The 19,656-nt window shown below is 38.8% G+C and overlaps 1 protein-coding gene across 1 annotated transcript in view; it reads left to right on the top strand.

Annotated features, from left to right (window-relative positions):
- The window catches only part of Sema1a (semaphorin 1a), an 828,612-nt gene that overhangs the window by 689,614 nt on the left and 119,342 nt on the right, over positions 1 to 19,656 (top strand). The window contains exons 5-6 of the mRNA XM_067146885.2: positions 5,255 to 5,359; positions 10,724 to 10,812. Coding sequence (XP_067002986.1) covers positions 5,255 to 5,359; positions 10,724 to 10,812 — 194 coding nt within the window. The remainder of the gene's footprint in view (positions 1 to 5,254; positions 5,360 to 10,723; positions 10,813 to 19,656) is intronic.

Below are 19,656 nucleotides of genomic sequence, written 5' to 3'. Positions count from 1 at the left end.
AAGGTTAGTTGTCGTGAATACATCGTGGGCAGGTTCTTTTTTTTTTCTTTTTTCTGTACGTCGCACCGACACAGGTAGGTCTTAAGGCGACGATGGGACAGTAAAAGAGTAGGAATGAGAAGGAAGTGGCCGTGGCCTTAATTAAGGTACAGTGCCAGCATTTTCCTGGTGTGAAAATGGAAAACCACGGCAAACCATCTTCAGGGCTGCCGACAGTGGGGTTCGAACCCATTGTCTCCCGGATGCGAGCTCACAGTTGCGCTTTCCTAACCGCACGGCCAACTGGTCCGGTTCGTGAGCAGTTGTATAGAATAACAAATTTAACATTATTTCTCATAAGTAAGTCTAAGAAACCCTTAAAACACTGAGGCCGTTGCAATAGTGACAGCTTGCCACCAATTTTTTTGTACCATATGGATGACCATGAAGAACAGTAGGGAAGATTAATTTGGCAATGGCATATCCAGGAAGTGACATTAAACGTCCCTATTGTACCCAAAGCCAGAAGGCTAACTGACTCACTGACATTAATGTTTACCCACTTCCAGATGAGCTAGCAAAACAAAGCAAAGCAAAGTCACCTCCGTACAGGCCATGAAGGCCCTTGGAGGAGTGGAAGGTAAAGGTTTCCACCATTGTTAACCTCGACACATGATGGGGTAGAGTGGTTAGCTCTATGCCCGGCCGCCTTTGCCCCCAGGAATTAACCTGGTACTCATTTTGGTGTAGGCTGAGTGAACCTCAGGGCCATATGCACCTCCGGAAGTGGAAATCTCGTTTCTTAAATTTTACGACTTCCTGACAGGGATTCGAACCCACGTCCTTCCGGGCGAACCGAGCACGCAGCTAGAAACATGAAATTTGGCAGTCTGATAGCTATTAGACTGTAACCCAAGGAAAAATTCCAAGAAGTTCAAAGTTTCAATATCCCCCCCCCCCCCCAAAAAAATGGATGACGCAAATTTCGGGTGCGCCAGAAAATTGAAATTTGCAAAACTATAACTGTTACCCTCTAGCCGACAGAAACATTCCTAAAAGTTTTAATGTTTAACCTTTTACCTCCGAAAAATATTGAAATATTGAGGCAATTTTCATGCCGGTGCAGATCTTCGTTTCGAGGTACTTTGTGCCTAAACGGTAAGTCGTGTCGCCAAATGGACAAGACATTTGGAACCCATCATGAAGAGATCTACAGTTTTGGTCCCGTGACATTTAGGCGTATATTGATCCCTTATGCCTTAGATAGAGTTGCATTTTCTGATTTTACGTCAGTTTTGTACATTTTACTTAATTTTACTGTTTTGCACACTTATACTGATAGAATCATGACATTCTGCAGGCTCATTGTAACGTCTGTGGGTCCAATGTGGGCAAAATGCATGATTCTAGCTGCCGTGTAAGAATGGAATCTAAGATTCAAAACCAATCTACTGAGTACCCGATGCAGATACGACAAATCGTCAAAGAACAAAAATGTACATCGGTTCAACCACGATACTCCTACCAGGTTTCAAGACTATACCTGCCCATTAGGTGAGGAAAATAATTTCTCATCTTCTGAAAAGCATACGTAATTTGCACCAGGTCGAAACGTTCATGTCTATCTTTGCTATAAATCGAGAATATACGAGAAAATATTATAGGACAAAAAATGTAGGCGAATAAATGGGCCTTCTGGTGGCGCAATCCGTTTCTTGGTACGAAGAACCGTTTCCTCACAGTAATTTTCCAAATTACCACTTCTAAAGTAGAGGAATTGGCGGTTTGGGGGCGGAGCCTCCAACGAGCAAAAGCGAGTATATAAGTATAAAGCCATAAGACAAAAATCAGGAAAATCGTTGCATTTTATGAAATAAAGATATGGAAGAGGCTCATCTACTAAAAGACTGTAATTAAACGAGAAAGATTAATAGATGGGTAAGGTCAGTGAACTGTTCAAAAGCTATTACAGTATCTTGTTAAATCATTTTTATTTTTAAGTCATAATCATTCTTTACTTTCAGTTTTGTTTTCTTCCTGAAAGAAGTGTTAAATTTTGGGGTGCGCTTCATACAAGTCATCGTCTCATACACTGGAAAATTACGTACAGTGCACTACAAATCGTCCTGCACTTGTATATCATACACTCTAAAGACAATAGTTTCAGTCATGATGTTATGGTAGCCATAGAAAATGAAGTCCCAAGTACCAGGAGGAATCTGCACTCAATATATGCAAGATCTGTGCGGGGTTAATATCTTCTTCACATACTAAAAAGTGAATAATTATGTGTTGTGCAACAGATGCATGGACATCGTGATAACAATAAAGAGAAGTGACGTAGAAACAAGCGTCCAGTGCTGGAATATATTTTAGCACTGCTTCCAACAGTGGATTGTTGTCACATAATGGTTAGTCCACACCAAAGTTAATAAACAATGTCAATGAAAACATTTCTCAACATGATAATGAACTTATGTTCACAAACTTCTTCAACATGTGTCCCACCAAAATAGCTGTTTGTGAGGTTACAATTGATAGGGTCAGGAAGAAGAAAATACAGCTGCGGCTTTCATTATTTTAGTGAGTACAATTGGAGAAAAGTTCAGGCGTGAAGTGTGGCAAAGAAAAATAATGGAAAGGCGAGTAGAATTAAGTTTGGAAATAACACTTATGTCAGAACTTTTAATACATGATACAGCAGGCTTTCAAAATACACTTGAGAATGCTCCCCCACATGACTTTCAGTTCTTGTTGAGAGTAATTAGGTCTGAAATTGCAAGTAATGATGCAGATTATCGGAAAGCCGGCTCCACTAATGACGGGCTATTTATTTATTTTTTAATATATATGCTATAACTTTAAAATTCCTAGCAAATGTTGACCTTTCTCATACATATCTATTTGTCTAGAGCAGGGCCTCTCAGAGTGCATGCACTGTGCACCGGTGAAAAAGACGACTTCGCTTGGTTGACCAGATTTGGAGTAATAGCGCCGTCTCTCTCTTTCCCCACGCCTGTCTCGCTCGCTCCGCCCGTCTCCCTCTTCCTCACTTGCTCCGTAGCGCTCTGCATCCGAGCCGAGTTGAGCCGAGCTTAGCCGACTAGCCCAGAGACGAAGCGTTGGTCCGAGGCGAACCGAGCGGGACCACGGAGCTCTTGCGCCTCGATTTGCACTCGTGAGATTTTGGGCGTTTGAGAGGCCCTGGTCTAGAGTATCAAAACAAGCAATGTCTGAGGTGTTTGAAGCTTTGTCCAACAATATCAAGGAATTGGTAAAGGTACGAAATAAAGAAAAACTTAATTTAACCTAGTTGCGATAGTATTTTTTTTATGATGATATACAAGCGATTATGGGAGGTTAGGTTATTCAGCGAGGAGCGACGCTGGAAATGAAACTACATTAGAACACAGCTAAAAGAATATCATACTGAGTTAAAGGTGCTGTATATTAGAACTTTCACTTGCGGTTTGATAGTCAATTTTTAGAAGAAATAAGAAATCATCGTATTCCGCGTTACGAATTTGCGTGCTCTAACTGTGTCCTTGCGCATGTGCAAACCGAAATGTTAACGAAAACACGAAAATTTAATGAAAAGTTTAATTCACAGAAGTTAAAGAAATTTTGTTTATCAATATGCTCGAAAAGTTAATGAATACGCCATGCTGTTTATTAACATCCTAAAATATTCATGAACATGTTCGTTAATAGTGTGTATAAACAAAGTTAATGAAAACATCTTGGTGTGGACGCACCTTAAATGAGCGTTGAAGTATCCGCGTCAGTTTCAAAAGTAGCAGTTTGCTCTCATTTGCATATTTACAAGATGAATGTTAGTTCCTAGGCTAAATTATCCCAATACCATTCACTATTCGGTATTTGGCCTACTCTGCTGTATGGAAGGTGACAGATATGAAAATAGTGAGGAGGATTGCTGATATGAGCAAGTGGAAGCAATAACTAGAGCATTTCCACATTTTTGGTAATATCTGAAGCCACTTTATTCAATTTCGACTCAATTATTTTATAACTGTTAGGTTCTTCAGTTTGCCGAAACTATTTTTGAGTAACAAATTTATAAACTACCAGCAAGAAAACATGATAACAGTATTATACCTGAAAAAAAAACTAAATTGAAATACAGGGTGACCCAAAAGTCAGTTAACATTTGACGAGGCAATACTTCATGGAATATTGGAGGTAGAGAGGTAATAACTGACGTACATGATTGGCATGACATGGGGTTTTATTGACACCAAAACAAAGTACACAAAATAGCCAATAGATGGCGCTTCATACGATACACAAGAAATAACAATCGAGGTTTAGCAAAGACATGCTCAGCATGTCGGCCGTCATTCATCAACAGTACCTGTAGTGGAGGGACAATGTTGTGAACAGCACTGTACAACATATCTATAGGTATGGTGAGAAATTGCCTGCGGATGTTGTATTTTAACATTCCTAATGAGGTCAGACGATCGCGGTAGACTTGCAACTTCAGGTAACCCCGCAACAAATAATCACACGGATTGATGTCGGGAGACCGAGGAGGCCAAGCATGACATGCCGCGATTGCAGGCGCATCTGACGCCCTCTCTCACGACAGCTCCTTTTATACCGTACACGGGTTTCATACGGCATCACTCACGTCTTGCTGTCCAGAGCCATCTATTGGTCATTTTATACACTTTATTTTGGTGTCAATAAAACCCCATGTCATGTCAATCATGTGTGTCAATCATTACCTCTCTACCTCCAGTGTGATTTGATAGAATCTGATGACGCTTTTTTAAGAACGAAACATGTCGTGCTATTTTAATTAACTTCTTTCTTTTTCAGGTGTAATATGGTTACCATAATTATGTATTCTTGCAGGCAGTTATTACTCAAAATTAGTTTCCGCAGACTGAAGAACCTCAGGGTTATAAAATTTCCACATTCATCAACACGTTGGAGCAAAGCAAAACTTTTGGACTTGAATAGTACATAATGGATTCAATCAGTTCAGGTTGTAGTTTTAGGATTCGAATCGTGTCCCACTTTGCCACTCTGCTATCGTGCCCATTAAATTGTAAAAACTGCTCAGTCCAAGTTTCCTTCTTTTGAATAGTTCACTTTGGTTTATTACTGCTGTTTTATTGTTGTTTTGCCTTGGTGGTAAATAATATGGCGTGATGTAAAGTGATACATGAGACAAATATATGGGGAGAGTTTTGATTTTCATGTACTGTAATTCCTCTCAGGTTGATATCTTGGAATTGTATTGTTACAGATAGCGATCTATACACGGGTACTGTCGCCGACTTTTCGGGGATGGATCCCATCATCTATAGAGAACCGCTGCAGACGGAGCAGTATGACTCCATGAGCCTCAATGGTAAGTACTTTTTATTTCATTTACAATAGTTAACACTAAAAAATAGGATATACATTCCTAGAAGCACTAGAGTATCCTCCATTTTCTGCATATTTCGACTCGGACACCATTAATTTTGAAAAGTCAGTCGGCGTCAATGAGTGTTTAATGTTAGAGGTGTCATCATGAGAGGGACTATTCTCAAGCTATCCCGACCTTTACATCTGTGATAGGAATGTTCTTGTCATGCCCCAGCTGTTAAGAATGACAGCCTTCTGCATTCGTGGAAGTGTATAGGTGATGCTCAGATACTGCAGGTGTTGTTACAGCTTATTGTGCATACGTCCTGTGGCAGAGATTACTAAAGGCTTCACTGTTGCTAGCTTCATTTCTCACGGTTTCCTTATTTCTGCTGCGAGGTCAGTGCCTTTTCCAATCTTTTGTACATACACCTATTGACATTATAATCTGAAGGGGCCGTCACATTCAGCAGATCAGTCTTCCAGAGATGTTTGTCAATAGGGACAATATCCGGCCAGTTTGATCGTATGATCCTGTCTGTCTGCAAAGATCGATTCCAGTATATCTTGAACATTTCCTTTCGAACACTTCAGATGGTCTGTACTCATAATATTGAATTTTCTCATCCATAAGTCTCGACTTGATTCTCAGCTCTTGCTGCACATTTTTCGCTACCTCATCATGTCGAGTATACGTATCCTTTACCTGTCATGGCCTTATATGCTCCCATAATATGCCTAGCCTTCCCTCCTGTTTCTTCGCATCACCCGCATCTATCGTTCACTTCTTAGCTTTTGGTGTACTTGCCGTAGTTCGGAGTGCTCATGATTTTATCCTATATTCCCATCAAGAACCCTTCTGTTTCTCAGTGGGCGAAGCCGTATTTTAACCATAGAGTGGATTTCAGTCTGTCAACAGATGGTTGACTCGCATGGTGAGGATATTAGCTATGGAGTTCTTTCTGTTTCCAAGAATGCTGTAGTTGTTCTGTGTTGGCAAACTTTGGTGGAGAAGTTAACATGCTTTTAAGATTGAGTGGAGTAAACTTATCATCTCACAACAGACAGCTACGAATACATTTTGATCTCGCTTTGAATGAAAGTATCTGTGTAAGTTTTCTGTCTGATCGTGGCGTATCTTCCCGAGGTTGAGTATTCCTCTTCCTCCATTTAGACGTGGCAAGTTCACTTGCAGAATTTGGGTGAACATTCTGTTTGTTGTCAGATATGTCTTCAGTTGTCTATCAAATTCCACTAAATTTGCTTCAGGTCATGTAATAACACCAAATGAATAGATGATAAGAGTGATTGTGTAAGTGCTAATTACCTTTACTTAATTCCCGGCATTTAGGAGTGATTTTAAAATAGCTGTGGACCTCGCAAGGAATGCAGTATTTAATCTTTCTTTGATGGTTGCGTGACTTATCACTGTAAGTTGATGAAACTCCAAGTAGGACAAGATGTAAGGGATTAGAATACATTATCAAGAGAAATATTCGATAATTTTCTAAGTTCTTTGAAAATGCTTGACAAAAAGCTGTGTAAACAATTGATATGGAATTTGCCACCTGGGTGATGGCCCTAAATGTAGATCATTGATGACTGTTGAATACTTATATTTTGTACTCCACAAATCGTAAGGGGAGCACAGCATGCACATTCTCCTTCCTACTCTTCCTTCGGAGAGGAAGTGGGAAGTACTATAATATAAAGTACCAGGTGGGAAAAATGAAGCGGGCCCGAAAAATATTTACAGTTGCACTGACGCCGGATTGATCCCTGTTAATGAACATCACAGAAGATGCAGGAAATGGCCTCATTTGAAGAAATGAAAGACTGGGGATCAAAAAATCCTCACTCCACTTCACTCAGAAACTACCGGCGGAACTTAACACACGAAGGTCCGTCTGAACGCTTTAACCTCTTCAGACCCGAGAGCAAGGAAGTTGGGATAAACATTATTTCTTTGCTTTCTTGACTTAAAAATGACCTCAGTAAGTCATATTTGGTGGTAAAAAGAAATATTTATTTGATTCATAAAATATACAGAAGGTGCAAATCTGTGCACCTCAGGTCACAGATCAACTTTCATCTGTGATAGTTCTCAAAATAGTTGTTTTTCATTATGCACAAATACACTTTGCATTTCACGCACGTAACTCGTGATCTTGATTTGCATCCCGGAAAACGGCATTTTGAGGCAAAATTGTCGTCATTGTAGTGGGGTAAGTGTCCAAAACCGTCTGTTCGAACGTCAACATCGGGCTGTGGCACAACTCTTCTTTGCTTCCTTGGTGTTAGGTCAGCCTCTTGACTCGTGTTGATCTCCAATACTGATTCTCGACTTGGTCGACCTCGCTTAGGTACTGATCCAGATTGATGCGGAGTTCCCCCTTCATACTGAATCATAGCTCTTGCGACAGCCAGACGGTAAGCAAGGAGTTCAAATACGTCTTTCTTCGGAATTTCTTCTTGTGCACAAAAGCGCTTGTACATAAGCCAGCAGTTTACAATTACTAGATCAATAAAGTGGCTGTATACTCTTACTGGCCATTTGCAGGTCCGCATATCAGTTCTGTAATAGGCCACGAGCCTATCACACAAGTCTGTTCCTCCCATTGAGACGTTATAACTTTTTACAATCGCTGGTCGTAATACATCAATCTTCTTGTTATCTTTCTTTGACCACCGTAGGCACGTGTCTGCTGGTCTACTTCCTACACTAGTCGACAGTAGCACAACGGACTTATTGTCTTTCCATTTTAGAACACACATATTTTCGTCCTGTCGAACTCTCTCATCCCATTCTCCCCTGTTCATATCTTTGTCGCCTTTCAGTTTCTTCGATACAGGACCAATCCTGTTTGTCATAACTGTACCTGTGATGTAAATTCCATCCTGAAGCAGTACATCAGCTAACTTTAAGCTCGTAAAAAATCTGTCGGTGTAAAGAGTACTGCCACTAAACTTAGGAACTGTACGACACAATAGCCTAACAATGCTTGCACCAAGGCCAAATTCTTTCAGTTCATTTTCTTCGACCGTATATTTCCCGACATACAAGTGAAAGTAAAGTACAGCACCATCTCTTGCCGCTAGGACAAAGTTCTTCAGCCCGATAGGGTTTGGTTTTGATGGCACGAACTGTCTAAATTTACACCTTCCGGAGAAAGGAATCATCTGCTCATCAATGGAGAGATAGGTTGTTCGAGGTAAGGAATGGCACTTGCTTAGAACACAGTCTAAAATCGGTCTTACTTTCCACAGTTTATCTTTACACTCAGAACGGTCCACCTCGTTGTCTGCAAAATGGAGATAATTTCTCAGCTCAAAATATCGATCTCTTGTCATAGCCTCACTTATAAGTGGAACTGCCAGATCTTGTGACCAATACATTCTACTCTGGGGAAACTTCAGTGTTCCCATTAGCACTTGGATTCCAGTGAATTTCACAATCTCCTTCACTGTAGTACTCACAGATCTATGATTGCGCTTTTGCACAGAATTTAGATTAGTCTGATCTGCTACTAGTTGCCAGAACTGTAAATTGAAATATTCAAAAACTGAATACAGCTTTCCCTTTGAATAATCTGAATCTGGAGATAGCGCCTCATCAGTAGTCACTCCATGGGATGTCATTCTGGAACAAGAATGCGCTGTGTTACTGTTACAAAAACAATTGCTTCCTAACAAATTAATTAATTTCCTATTATAACTCGGAAATTCTGCACATGAATCAGCATAACATTATGTCATTTTAGTACCATGCGTAACACCCGTGACGTTAATGAACTTATGATTGAAGAATGATTTTTTCTAATTATAATTCCTAATTTTTCTATTTTCCTAATGAGTTTACTCCAATACTGCAACAATATTATAGAAACATTAATAAACTTAATAGACTTACTCTTTATAAACCCATGGCAATTCTCTATGAGACATTGTAACACTGGAATCAGCCGAGTCATTTCTATCTGGATCATGATATATTTCTGGTTCTGATGGAACTTCTTCGTTATTTGGCACTTCCAGGGGCTCATTTATGTATTCTTCATCACTAGAATCTGAAAATTCTCCATCACTATTGTTCAGAAGGGCACTAATATCATCATCACCTAAGCCGGAATCTGTAAGAATAAATAGGGAGGTACAGACATTTTCTGTTAACTTGAACCTGAGGTGCACATATGTGTACCTTGTAATTTTTGCTCAAATAGTGCAAACATCAACAAAAATTCTGTGAAATTATAACATGAATGTGATAATTAGGCATGTAGTAAAGTTTATACATTTTTATCCTGGCTTAAAATAGGCATATACTAATTAAAATGGACTTACCAGTAAGCGAGGTTGGTCGTGCCGCCATCTTGGTAACTCTGCTTTCTTTCTTCGTCTGCAGCAGAAGCTTGTTCTACGCGCTGCTGCGATCTGGTGTAGATTTAAAGAACCCAATGGTACACAAATGTGTATGCGAGGTCAGAATGCAGATAAATCAAATCCCTACACTGTCAATACGTAATAACCGAAGGTGCACATATGTGTACCCCAGGTCTGAAGAGGTTAACGCAATGCGTAAAAGTAATTTTGTAAGGATACAGATGTATGTCTTTTTTGACAGTGTTTCGATACGACGATCTCCTAATTTCCACTTGCACAGATAAACGGCGTTGAGTTTTCGTCGGACTTCGTTCCAGGCTTTTCCTTCACTCGAGCAACATTTTCTGGTGTTCAAACTCTTTTCGGATAGTTACGGTTTTTATTTGCTACAGAGCCCGTTTTACGCCATTTTGCCACTAAGTTTTGCATTGCAGAATTTTCTGGAGATTTTTCCAAAACACTTCCAGCCTTAAACTCTTGCGCAAACCGTTTCGCACAGGTTTTCCATGAATCGTGCTTCGGTAACACTCGACAATGAACACGCGCTGTTTTACTGTGAACACCATTTTATGCTGCATTAAGCTGATCACTAAACACGTCTGCTTCTCTCACTCACTCAAACACACGTTATGACACAGCGACATACCCGGGAGATGCGTACGCGTCGACATGTGGCAGCAACCGATTGGTGCATAGAAATCATGGTTTCCAGCATTTCCTGTGATGGGCAGTTGTCCTGTTCGTTAACAAGGGTCAATTTTGCGTCAGTCTTATAAATATAGTTTTAGTTTACCCAACTTCTTGTAGATCTTGTTTCTCTAATGAACATGTTACTCTTAACACTTGCCCCGTATTGTGGGTTTGTTAACATCTTTCAAGAAGACCCTCAATGTGTTTCGCTTTAAAGATAAATTAAACTTGTTGAAAAGTTGTATGCAATATTGAGATAAACTTTATTATAACTTGTATTTTTTTTTCATTTCAGCTCCGAATTTTGTAAGCTCCATTGCACAAGGAGACTTCGTCTATTTTTTCTTCCGAGAAACGGCAGTGGAGTACATCAACTGCGGAAAGGTAAGGCCAGTTTTAACTGTAATTTTAGTATTAATACAGAAATCTTACTGCTTGGACCAAAATAATTTCACTGTAAGCATGAATTTGGCATGCTCAAGTAATATGTAACCATGAGGAGAGAGAAACATCGATCTCGAACAATTTCCTGAGGGGTACACGTTCAGGTAATCTTCAAGCATCAAGGTTTATTTTTAATATAAAACAGCTTTGACCTTTCTTGTGTGCAACTACAGAGTTGCCCGCTCTATAACACGTGTTTCTTTGACATTATTAAATAGAAGGTATATTGTAGACTACCAAGAGAAAAGATATTAGCCATACTGAGGGATTATGGGATCAGATATAGGTTATTGCAGTCGGTCAAAGGTAATTATGTTGAAAATAAGGTCACATAGTATAATGAGTTCTTGATTCGAAGTAGGTACACAGGTTACACTAGACCGTAATCTCTGTTATTGTTCAGAATTTACATGGTTCATTTACTGAAAGGTATACATTTTATTTTATTATTATAATTTTATTATAATTTTATTATAACTTTCTACCCGCCAATGGCGTGAGTTATGACTGTTCACACGACCATTAAGATGAAACCAGAACTTTTACATACGAAAATACGGTGTTGCACTGATAACTGTCTCACCATGTTAACAGCTGAGATTCAGACTGGCGGTTGATGCTTGCAAGTTCGAACACGTGCAGGCTGCTTGCAAGGTCAAGAACTATGCGCGCGCTTCCCATGCTGTAGCTGCCGTAGTGCAGAGTACAAATACCGTGCTTTCGGCCTGGTCTTATAAGAGACTCTGTACATTATGTGCTCTAAATGTTAAGCGTTATTATAAATATTTATTCCAGTTCAATACCTCCTTATCGTTGTACCAAACAGGGTGTATTCGGGCGTTGATGGGTTTGAATCCCATCGTCGGTAGCCCTGAAGATGGTTTTCCGTGGTTTCCCATTTTCACACCCGGCAAATGACCAATCCTAGCCCAATCCCATTTTTGCATTGTCGAAAACCTATGTGCTAGTGCGACGTTACATTGGTAGCAAAATATAATGTAAATGAGGAAGTCATTTTACTTTTATATAAATTACTGTATGTGAACTTTAAGCAAATCAGAAGCAACGGGTAAAGAGAATAATGAACACTTTCAAAAATACGATTACATACCCAAACAAAAGGTCGCATTTCTAGTAGTTTGGGCAAGCTACTGAACATTGAAAATGTTCCTTCGCGAAATGCGGTAAAGGGAATTTTAAGGACATGAAGGAAAAGTAAACCATGAGATTGCTTACAATGTACACAATATTTATTACTATAATTATATACAAATAAATACATCTTTTGTCAGATGAATTTGAGTTTCTTTCTTTTCGAACGCTTTAGCGTGCTTCTCAAACTCCTCACTAATGATGTCTATAAACATCGATGGTTTCATCAGCTGCCGAACTCGTGATGAAGGTCGATTATCTTCATCAATTGTCTTTGTTGATCGTTCTACTGTCACGACATCTTCATCCGAATGACCACTCGGTCCTGGTTCATCACCACTTTAAGTTTTTTCCACTTTTCTACATTATTATTTGCAATCAAACGACGTTTACGTGTTGGCGGCGTAATGGGGCACGACGTACTCACGTGATTCATTGTTAGATAACATAACCTCAAATTGGAAACACATTGGTTGACTAACTCTACCACTAGTAACGCTATTGCCATATCATACGAGTACATGACCCTCTTCAAATCGAACTAGAGACCTTAGTTTTGTGAAATTCAAAATTCACATTTTTAACAAAGGATCAATATACTTATTAAAAAATGTAAAATTAACATCGGATAATAATTGTGAAACAAGTGCATTTTAAAAAATTGCCTTTCTTACGAGTTTTCGTGAATAAAATTTGGACCGGATATGATTTCTAAAATGTTCTTTTTCCATTTGATAGAGCTCTCCAAAACACACACCTTCACCATTTCTCTACCTTCAATACTTTACTCACAATTGAGTGAAATACCATATTAAATTCCTTCAGTGTTAAAAACTTCAGACTCACTCAAGATGAAATAAACAAAGAGATTTAGGGCAAGTTACTTCGTTCCCTTCAAAAATAAAATTTCGACTTCATCTCTGCATTAAGCCTAAATAAAGACTGAAGTCCTGATATTAGTGAGTGATATGAGCTAATCCGTCGTATTACTGAATCATTGAATTCAGTCCTGTACCCACTAGGAAGATTTAATGAATGTTCCGGAGTGATAGCAATATTAACTCCAATCAAAATCTGTTTGATATTGTAATGGTATTAAATATTCAGACCTTATTAACTGTTCATTTTCGAGTTGGTAATTATATTTCTATTTGTAGTGGAATTGCCGGCAATGTATCATTAACTAACACATATTACCTCATAAATGACTATTGACATAATTCTCCATAAATTTTCTACTTTTTTCAAATATCACATCTGACTTTTTAATTCGGTTGCTCATATGACCCCTCAGTGAACGCACAGGATCAACTCGAGAAACAGCTAACGTTTGTTTATATATCATTCTTTTTTTTTTTTCAATTTCCTTTACTTTGTTTTGTGGATAATTTTTGGATGTCAGTTTTTAATATCGAAACCAACGGAATGTTAAAAGAACGATCTTGTATGATTCGCTACAAACCCAGTTGAGTTCGGTTATCTTGAATGCGTTTTGCAATGCTCCGAGTTGTTGCATTCCAGTACGTTTAAGAACTGTTGTGGAATGAACATCCGGGACATATGGGCTTTCCTAAAATCGATAACATTTAAAGGCCATTTGTACACCAGGCAAATGCTATAGCTGTAACTTAATTAAGGCCACGCTCGCTTCTTTCCCTAATCCCATCGTCGCCATAAAACCTATCTGTGCCGGTGCGACGTAAAACAAAATTTAAAATATCAATTAAAGGGACGTCGTTACTAATATAGTTCACCTTATCTTTCGTTGCACGTCATTTTCACCCTTCCTTTCCTCAGGAATATTTCATAATAATAATACTGATAATAATAATAATAATAATAATAATAATAATAATAATAATATTGGAATATGTTCAGGTACAAAGAATCAGAATGTGAAGGTGGATTGCTTAGCATTCGCTGATGACATGGCATTGTTAGCAGGAGATAAAGAAGCACCCCAAAGAATGCTTGAAAAATTACATGAAATTGCAGAGAAAGCAGGACTCGCGATCTCATATGAAAAGACAGAGTACATAGAATACGAACATAATAAAGAAAAGCAACTGGAAACAAAGTATGGGAAAGTCAAGGGGTCAGATAAATTTAAATATCTTGGTGAATGGATCCAGTCGAATGGGCTTTATAAGGAAGCAAATAAGGGAAGGGCCAGAAAGATGGAGTTAGCCTATAGATTAGTGTAGAATAGATACAATAAAATAACGATATCTTACAGGGCAAAAATCAGACACTATACCACGGTCATCAAGCCAGAGGGACTTTACAGTTCAGAATGTCTGATACTGAATAAGAAAGGGGAAGTGGATGAGCTAGAAAGAAAGGAAGAAAAATCTTGAGAAAGATATTAGGACCCGAAAAAAGAAAGGATGATACATGGAGGAAGAGGAGAAATGTTTACAGACAGAGAAGATCACAGACACAATACGTAAGGGGAGACTGAAGTTGTATGGGCACCTCACAAGAATAAACGAGAATCGACTAATAAACAAAATCTTTAACTACATCATCAAATTAATGGGTAGAAGGAACAAGAAAAGACATGGAGGAAGTTGGCATCAATCCAAAAGAAATTGATAAATTCAAGGGGTTCCAGGAAAAGCAAAATGAAAAGTCCAAGAACATGTAGTCAGAGAAGAGGAAGAGGGGAAGAAAAAAGGACTAACCAGCAAGTCAATTGTTTACCGTTGTCCAAAGTAGGCCAAAATTATTATTGGCTTTACGTCTCACTAACTACTTTTACGGTTTTCTGAGACGCCATGATGCCGGAATTTAGTCCCTCAGAAGTTCTTTTTACGTGCCAGTAAATCTACCGACATGAAGCTGACGTATTTGAGCACCTTCAAATACCACCGGACTGAGCCAAGATCGAACCTGCCATGTAGGTGTCCGAAGGCCAGCGCCTCAACCGTCTGAGCCACTCAGCCCGGCGTCGTAATATACTATAAGGCTTGAGAATATTTTCTCCTTATCCAATAGCTACATTCCACAAGGGGTCAGTACTCTTTCATGAATATATACTACCGACTTCTAGTCAAGGAAAGCCCAATGTGAATATTAGAGAAGAAAGCGCCCAACGACTTCTTGTTCACATGCGCAATGTTGGCTGCTAATGGAAAACCTATTTCAAAGGAGGACCGTAGAGATTTTACCTTCAAGCATTGCTAAATGCATCTGCCATCGAATAGTAAAATAATGTATAGAGAGTAATGACGTAACGAATGTGATACGGACCCGCCTTCCAAAATAAAATTCGGCCCCCCTCAAATAAAATGTAAAAACCTACGAATAATATAAATTTAATTACAGCAGGTAGATAGTATGCAATATATAGTCAAATTATATAAACAAAGGGATTATTCACTATTTTAAAATAAGTTTCATATGTTTTATTTGGTTTCCTCCGTGGTTTAACGGCTAAGCTGCTGAATGTACGGTAATTAAAATTGGTTTCATTTTACAGTAACTACGGAACTAAACTCCGTAACTGATACCAAAATCTCAATTCTAATAATATATTCCGTTACAACACAGGAAAATATACTAAAAAATTAAATAAAAAATTGTTCAAATAAAATTTTAAAAATATCAAACAGCACAAATTATAAGCCTTCGTGCAAAGAGAGCTCGTGCGAAACTGAATTGATAGAGTTTTACTGCAACTACTTCTTGTTAGCATTATAAATTGTTGTCTAATAAATAGAGGTGTGACAAACAGTTATTTTTTGTAACTGCTACATCTGTCACAGCTACAATAAAGTAACTGTGAAAAGTAACAGTTAAAAATAACGTCCAACGTTACTCATCTTTTATTGGTCACAGCCTGGTCATGGCTTTAAGCTTGTCTCCTTACACCTGTGTTGCGAAGTCCCATTCATTCACTCGCACATGCGCGCACGTATCGCTACACTGCTCAAAGTCGGTGCAGCAAAACACGCATTCCTATTTGCTATAAAGTTAACGAAAGGCAGACAACGGATGAAATGAGAAGACAACATAGCGTCTTTTCTGAAATCTAGAGGAGTGAGTTTGACAATGCCCCGATCAAGGATAGAAGACAATAAAATATGATGATCTGTCTGCCAAATCTCGACACAAACCGGTACAAGAGGATTGATTAAGTAAAATGAAGTAATGTTGTGTTGTCTATAATATGTTATCTATAACATCAATATGGAAAGCTAGCATACTATTCTATACCGCAAGAAAAATTATACGGGTGAAACTTAGAATAATATTATAATGTAGATAGCCCTGCGCGATGTCTGAGTCAACGATTACCCATGAGCAGTTGAATATATCATAACAGTTTACACTATAGTTACCAGATGACAGCAGCAACTTAAACAAATACATTATAGAGTATATTATACACTATAGTGTATATGACTTAAAGCAATCTACGAAAGCGCTTCTCACTTGGAAAACATGCGTACTATCTGAACTCTGAAAGTCGCATTCTGTGTCTGTAAGCTGCTACTAGTGACAGTTCCCACTTCCCAGTTACTGTTTTCACTAGTACGTTATTCTGTTGTCGTTACTCGGTAACCTGTTATTTTTTGTTCTCGTTACATTTGTAACAGTGACAGGCATGTAACTGTGACAAAGTAACTGCTACGTTATTTTTCAGCCATCTCTACTAATAAATGTGTGATAAAAGTTTAATGTTCAGCAAAATGTGTGCGTAATACGATCTCAGATGCACTACACATCAAGAAAGTATCAATTTCTAACTAAAATATAATTTTTGTATCAATTTTCATTGCTGTAATTATTTTTAATAATAATAATAATAATAATAATAATAATAATAATAATAATAATTTCGTGTGGCTATTTATAGCCGAGTGCAACCCTTGTAAGGCAGACCCTCCGGTGAGGGTGGGTGGCATCTGCCATATGGAGGTAACTGCGTGTTATTGTGGTGGAGGATAGTGTTATATGTGGTGTGTGAGTTGCAGGGATGTTAGATGTTGGGGACAGCACAAACATCCAGCCCGCGGGCCATTGGAATTAACCAATGAAGGTTAAATCCCCGACCCAGCCGGTAGTCGAACCCGGGACCGTCTGAACCGAAGGCCAGTACGCTGACAATTCAGCCAACGAGTCGGACATTTTTAAATAATTTGGTGCAGATCTCTTATATCGCGATGTTGCGAAAGATGGCAAGGGCAAGCAATGCTTACAGCTATGCTGTAATAACTGCTGTTAGATGGCAATTCCGCTACGTACAAATTGTAAACAAACTATTTAAACTGAGTCTACAAAACTGCTCAGACTATTTCCGTGCAGAGTGACATAAGGTTAGATCTGTATTATTTTTATTTTTTTGCGAGGAGTCTGCGGGGCCCCTTAAAGGCTCGGGACCGCCTGCATTGTAGGCCCTAACGTTACGCCCCTTATAGAGAGAGAAGTTACAATTTACGAAGTAATGATCGACAATATGATTGTACTGTTTTCCCCCTTAAAAAAGGAGTCATCACTGTTCCGGTTTTATCTGTGGAACGCAGAGAGGTGAAAGAAGGTGTGGTCTTGAATGGGTCTAACTACAATATCAAAAATTAACCCTGACAGTAACACGTCTATAAATATCGCTTTAGTTACACCACACGTTTCGAAGACATGTCACTCAAAGCCTATTATTTAAAGTTACATTAAAGTTACCAGATGGAATGAACAAGGAAGAGAGGTGGTGGAGAGGATAACTCTCCCCTCCTTAAGAGGAATAGATGGCATTCATTCCCACAACACGTCAGAAAAACGTATGGTGTTACTGTCAGGGTTGATTAAAACTTTAAATAAAGGTTATATTTCTTTACAAAAAAACAAACAACTTTTCACTTAGTGAAATAACAATGACAAATTAGGGGATAAAAATAGAGAACCCCAGAATAGGGAATTTAAGAATTTTGGGCTTCAAGCCCCTAGTTTGCACATTTACAATTTCAAAAGTGGTATTATTTAGAAAAAGATAGAAATCTCCCAACTTCAAGAGCACTTTCCTCCAAGAAATTTACAGCCTTCCAAAGGCACTCCTCAATATTACAGTAGAATTTAGAAATTACAGAAAAGAGCTTACATGCCCTCCCACTTTAACCAGTTTCTTACAGCCTATTCAAGGCAACATTACATCAAAAATCTTATAATTTCTGACCTCTCTGGGTCCATTTTACACTTTTACAATATTTACACAGGGGTATAAACTACTGGGCCTTCGCGGAAAGAAGAACAGGTTAAATTAATGGCCCGAACACAAAATGAATGGAGGCGTACACTTTCACTCCTAGAACATTACATATAAAACCCTAAACTTAGAAATGACAAACTTCTCAGTTATTCAGTAGTGACATCTTCTGATTAATGTCCCAACTTCATGCAGTGGCAGTTTCACGTTTGTTTGATAGACAGAGTTCATTAAGGCGCTTCTTTTGAATGAGCGGAGTTGAGGTGTACCTCCCGGTACAATCACCTTCACAATATCCTCTAGGTAAGCAACTCTGCTGTAGGTAATAATGAGTGTAATGACATCGCTGATATGATGTAAGCGACAAAGTCCAAAATGGAAATTAGGTGGATATATCTATTTTAAAGATCAATAGATTACCACACAAGTCCAACAAGTGATCTGAACTAAAGAATTCGATATTTCCTTTAACCGAACTTCCTTAGATTACTCTTAAATGTGATCTTGTTGTTCAAAAGGGGTTTCAGATAGAGATTTCAGAATGAGATACTGTAAGTATCGTCCATAAATTCTGACTCCTGTTACCCATTCCACGCTACAGTGACTGAAAATTATTGAAGAGACATTAGCAGCTTTGGCAGCTATCTTCTTCCGCTCATTATAACACAATATTATTCAAAATTATTCTACCGAGCTCGATAGCTGCAGTCGCTTAAGTGCGGCCAGTATCCAGTATTCGGGAGATAGTAGGTTCGAACCCCACTGTCGGCAGCCCTGAAGATGGTTTTCCGTGGTTTCCCATTTTCACACCAGGCAAATGCTGGGGCTGTACCTTAATTAAGGCCACGGCCGCTTCCTTCCCACTCCTAGCCCTTTCCTGTCCCATCGTCGCCATAAGACCTATCTGTGTCGGTGCGACGTAAAATAAGTAGCAAAAAACAAAAAAATTATTCTAAACTTATTCCCGTTACAAGGTGCAGCAAAATCTCTGTTTATCTATATGAAGGGAGGGATGAGAGGAAGGTGGTTTTGGATAACTAAATTAAAATACATAAAATATAGTTAAACTATAATTTTAGAGGTTAAGAAACATCTTCTGGCGTTTTAGGTGAAACCTGTCTCATTAGCATTAAATTATTCTTTTGTTTTTACAATTTGCTTAACGTCGCACCGACACAGATGGGTCTTATGACGACTATGGGATAGGAAAGGCCTAGGAGTGGAAAGGAAGCGGCCGTGGCCTTAATGAAGGTACAGCCCCAGCATTTGCCTAGTGTGAAAGTGGGAAACCACGTAAAACCATATTCAGGGCTGCTGACAGTGGGATTCGAACTCACTATCTCCCGAATACTAGTTCACAGGTGAGCGCCCATAACCGCACGGCCAACTCGCTCGGTCATAACACAACATAACATACGATATTTCTTTAA

This window comes from Anabrus simplex, chromosome 5 (genome assembly GCF_040414725.1).
Source record: "Anabrus simplex isolate iqAnaSimp1 chromosome 5, ASM4041472v1, whole genome shotgun sequence".
NCBI lineage: Eukaryota > Metazoa > Arthropoda > Insecta > Orthoptera > Tettigoniidae > Anabrus > Anabrus simplex.
Note: the sequence above shows the minus strand (reverse complement) of the source record. Positions and strands in the feature narration are given on the sequence as shown.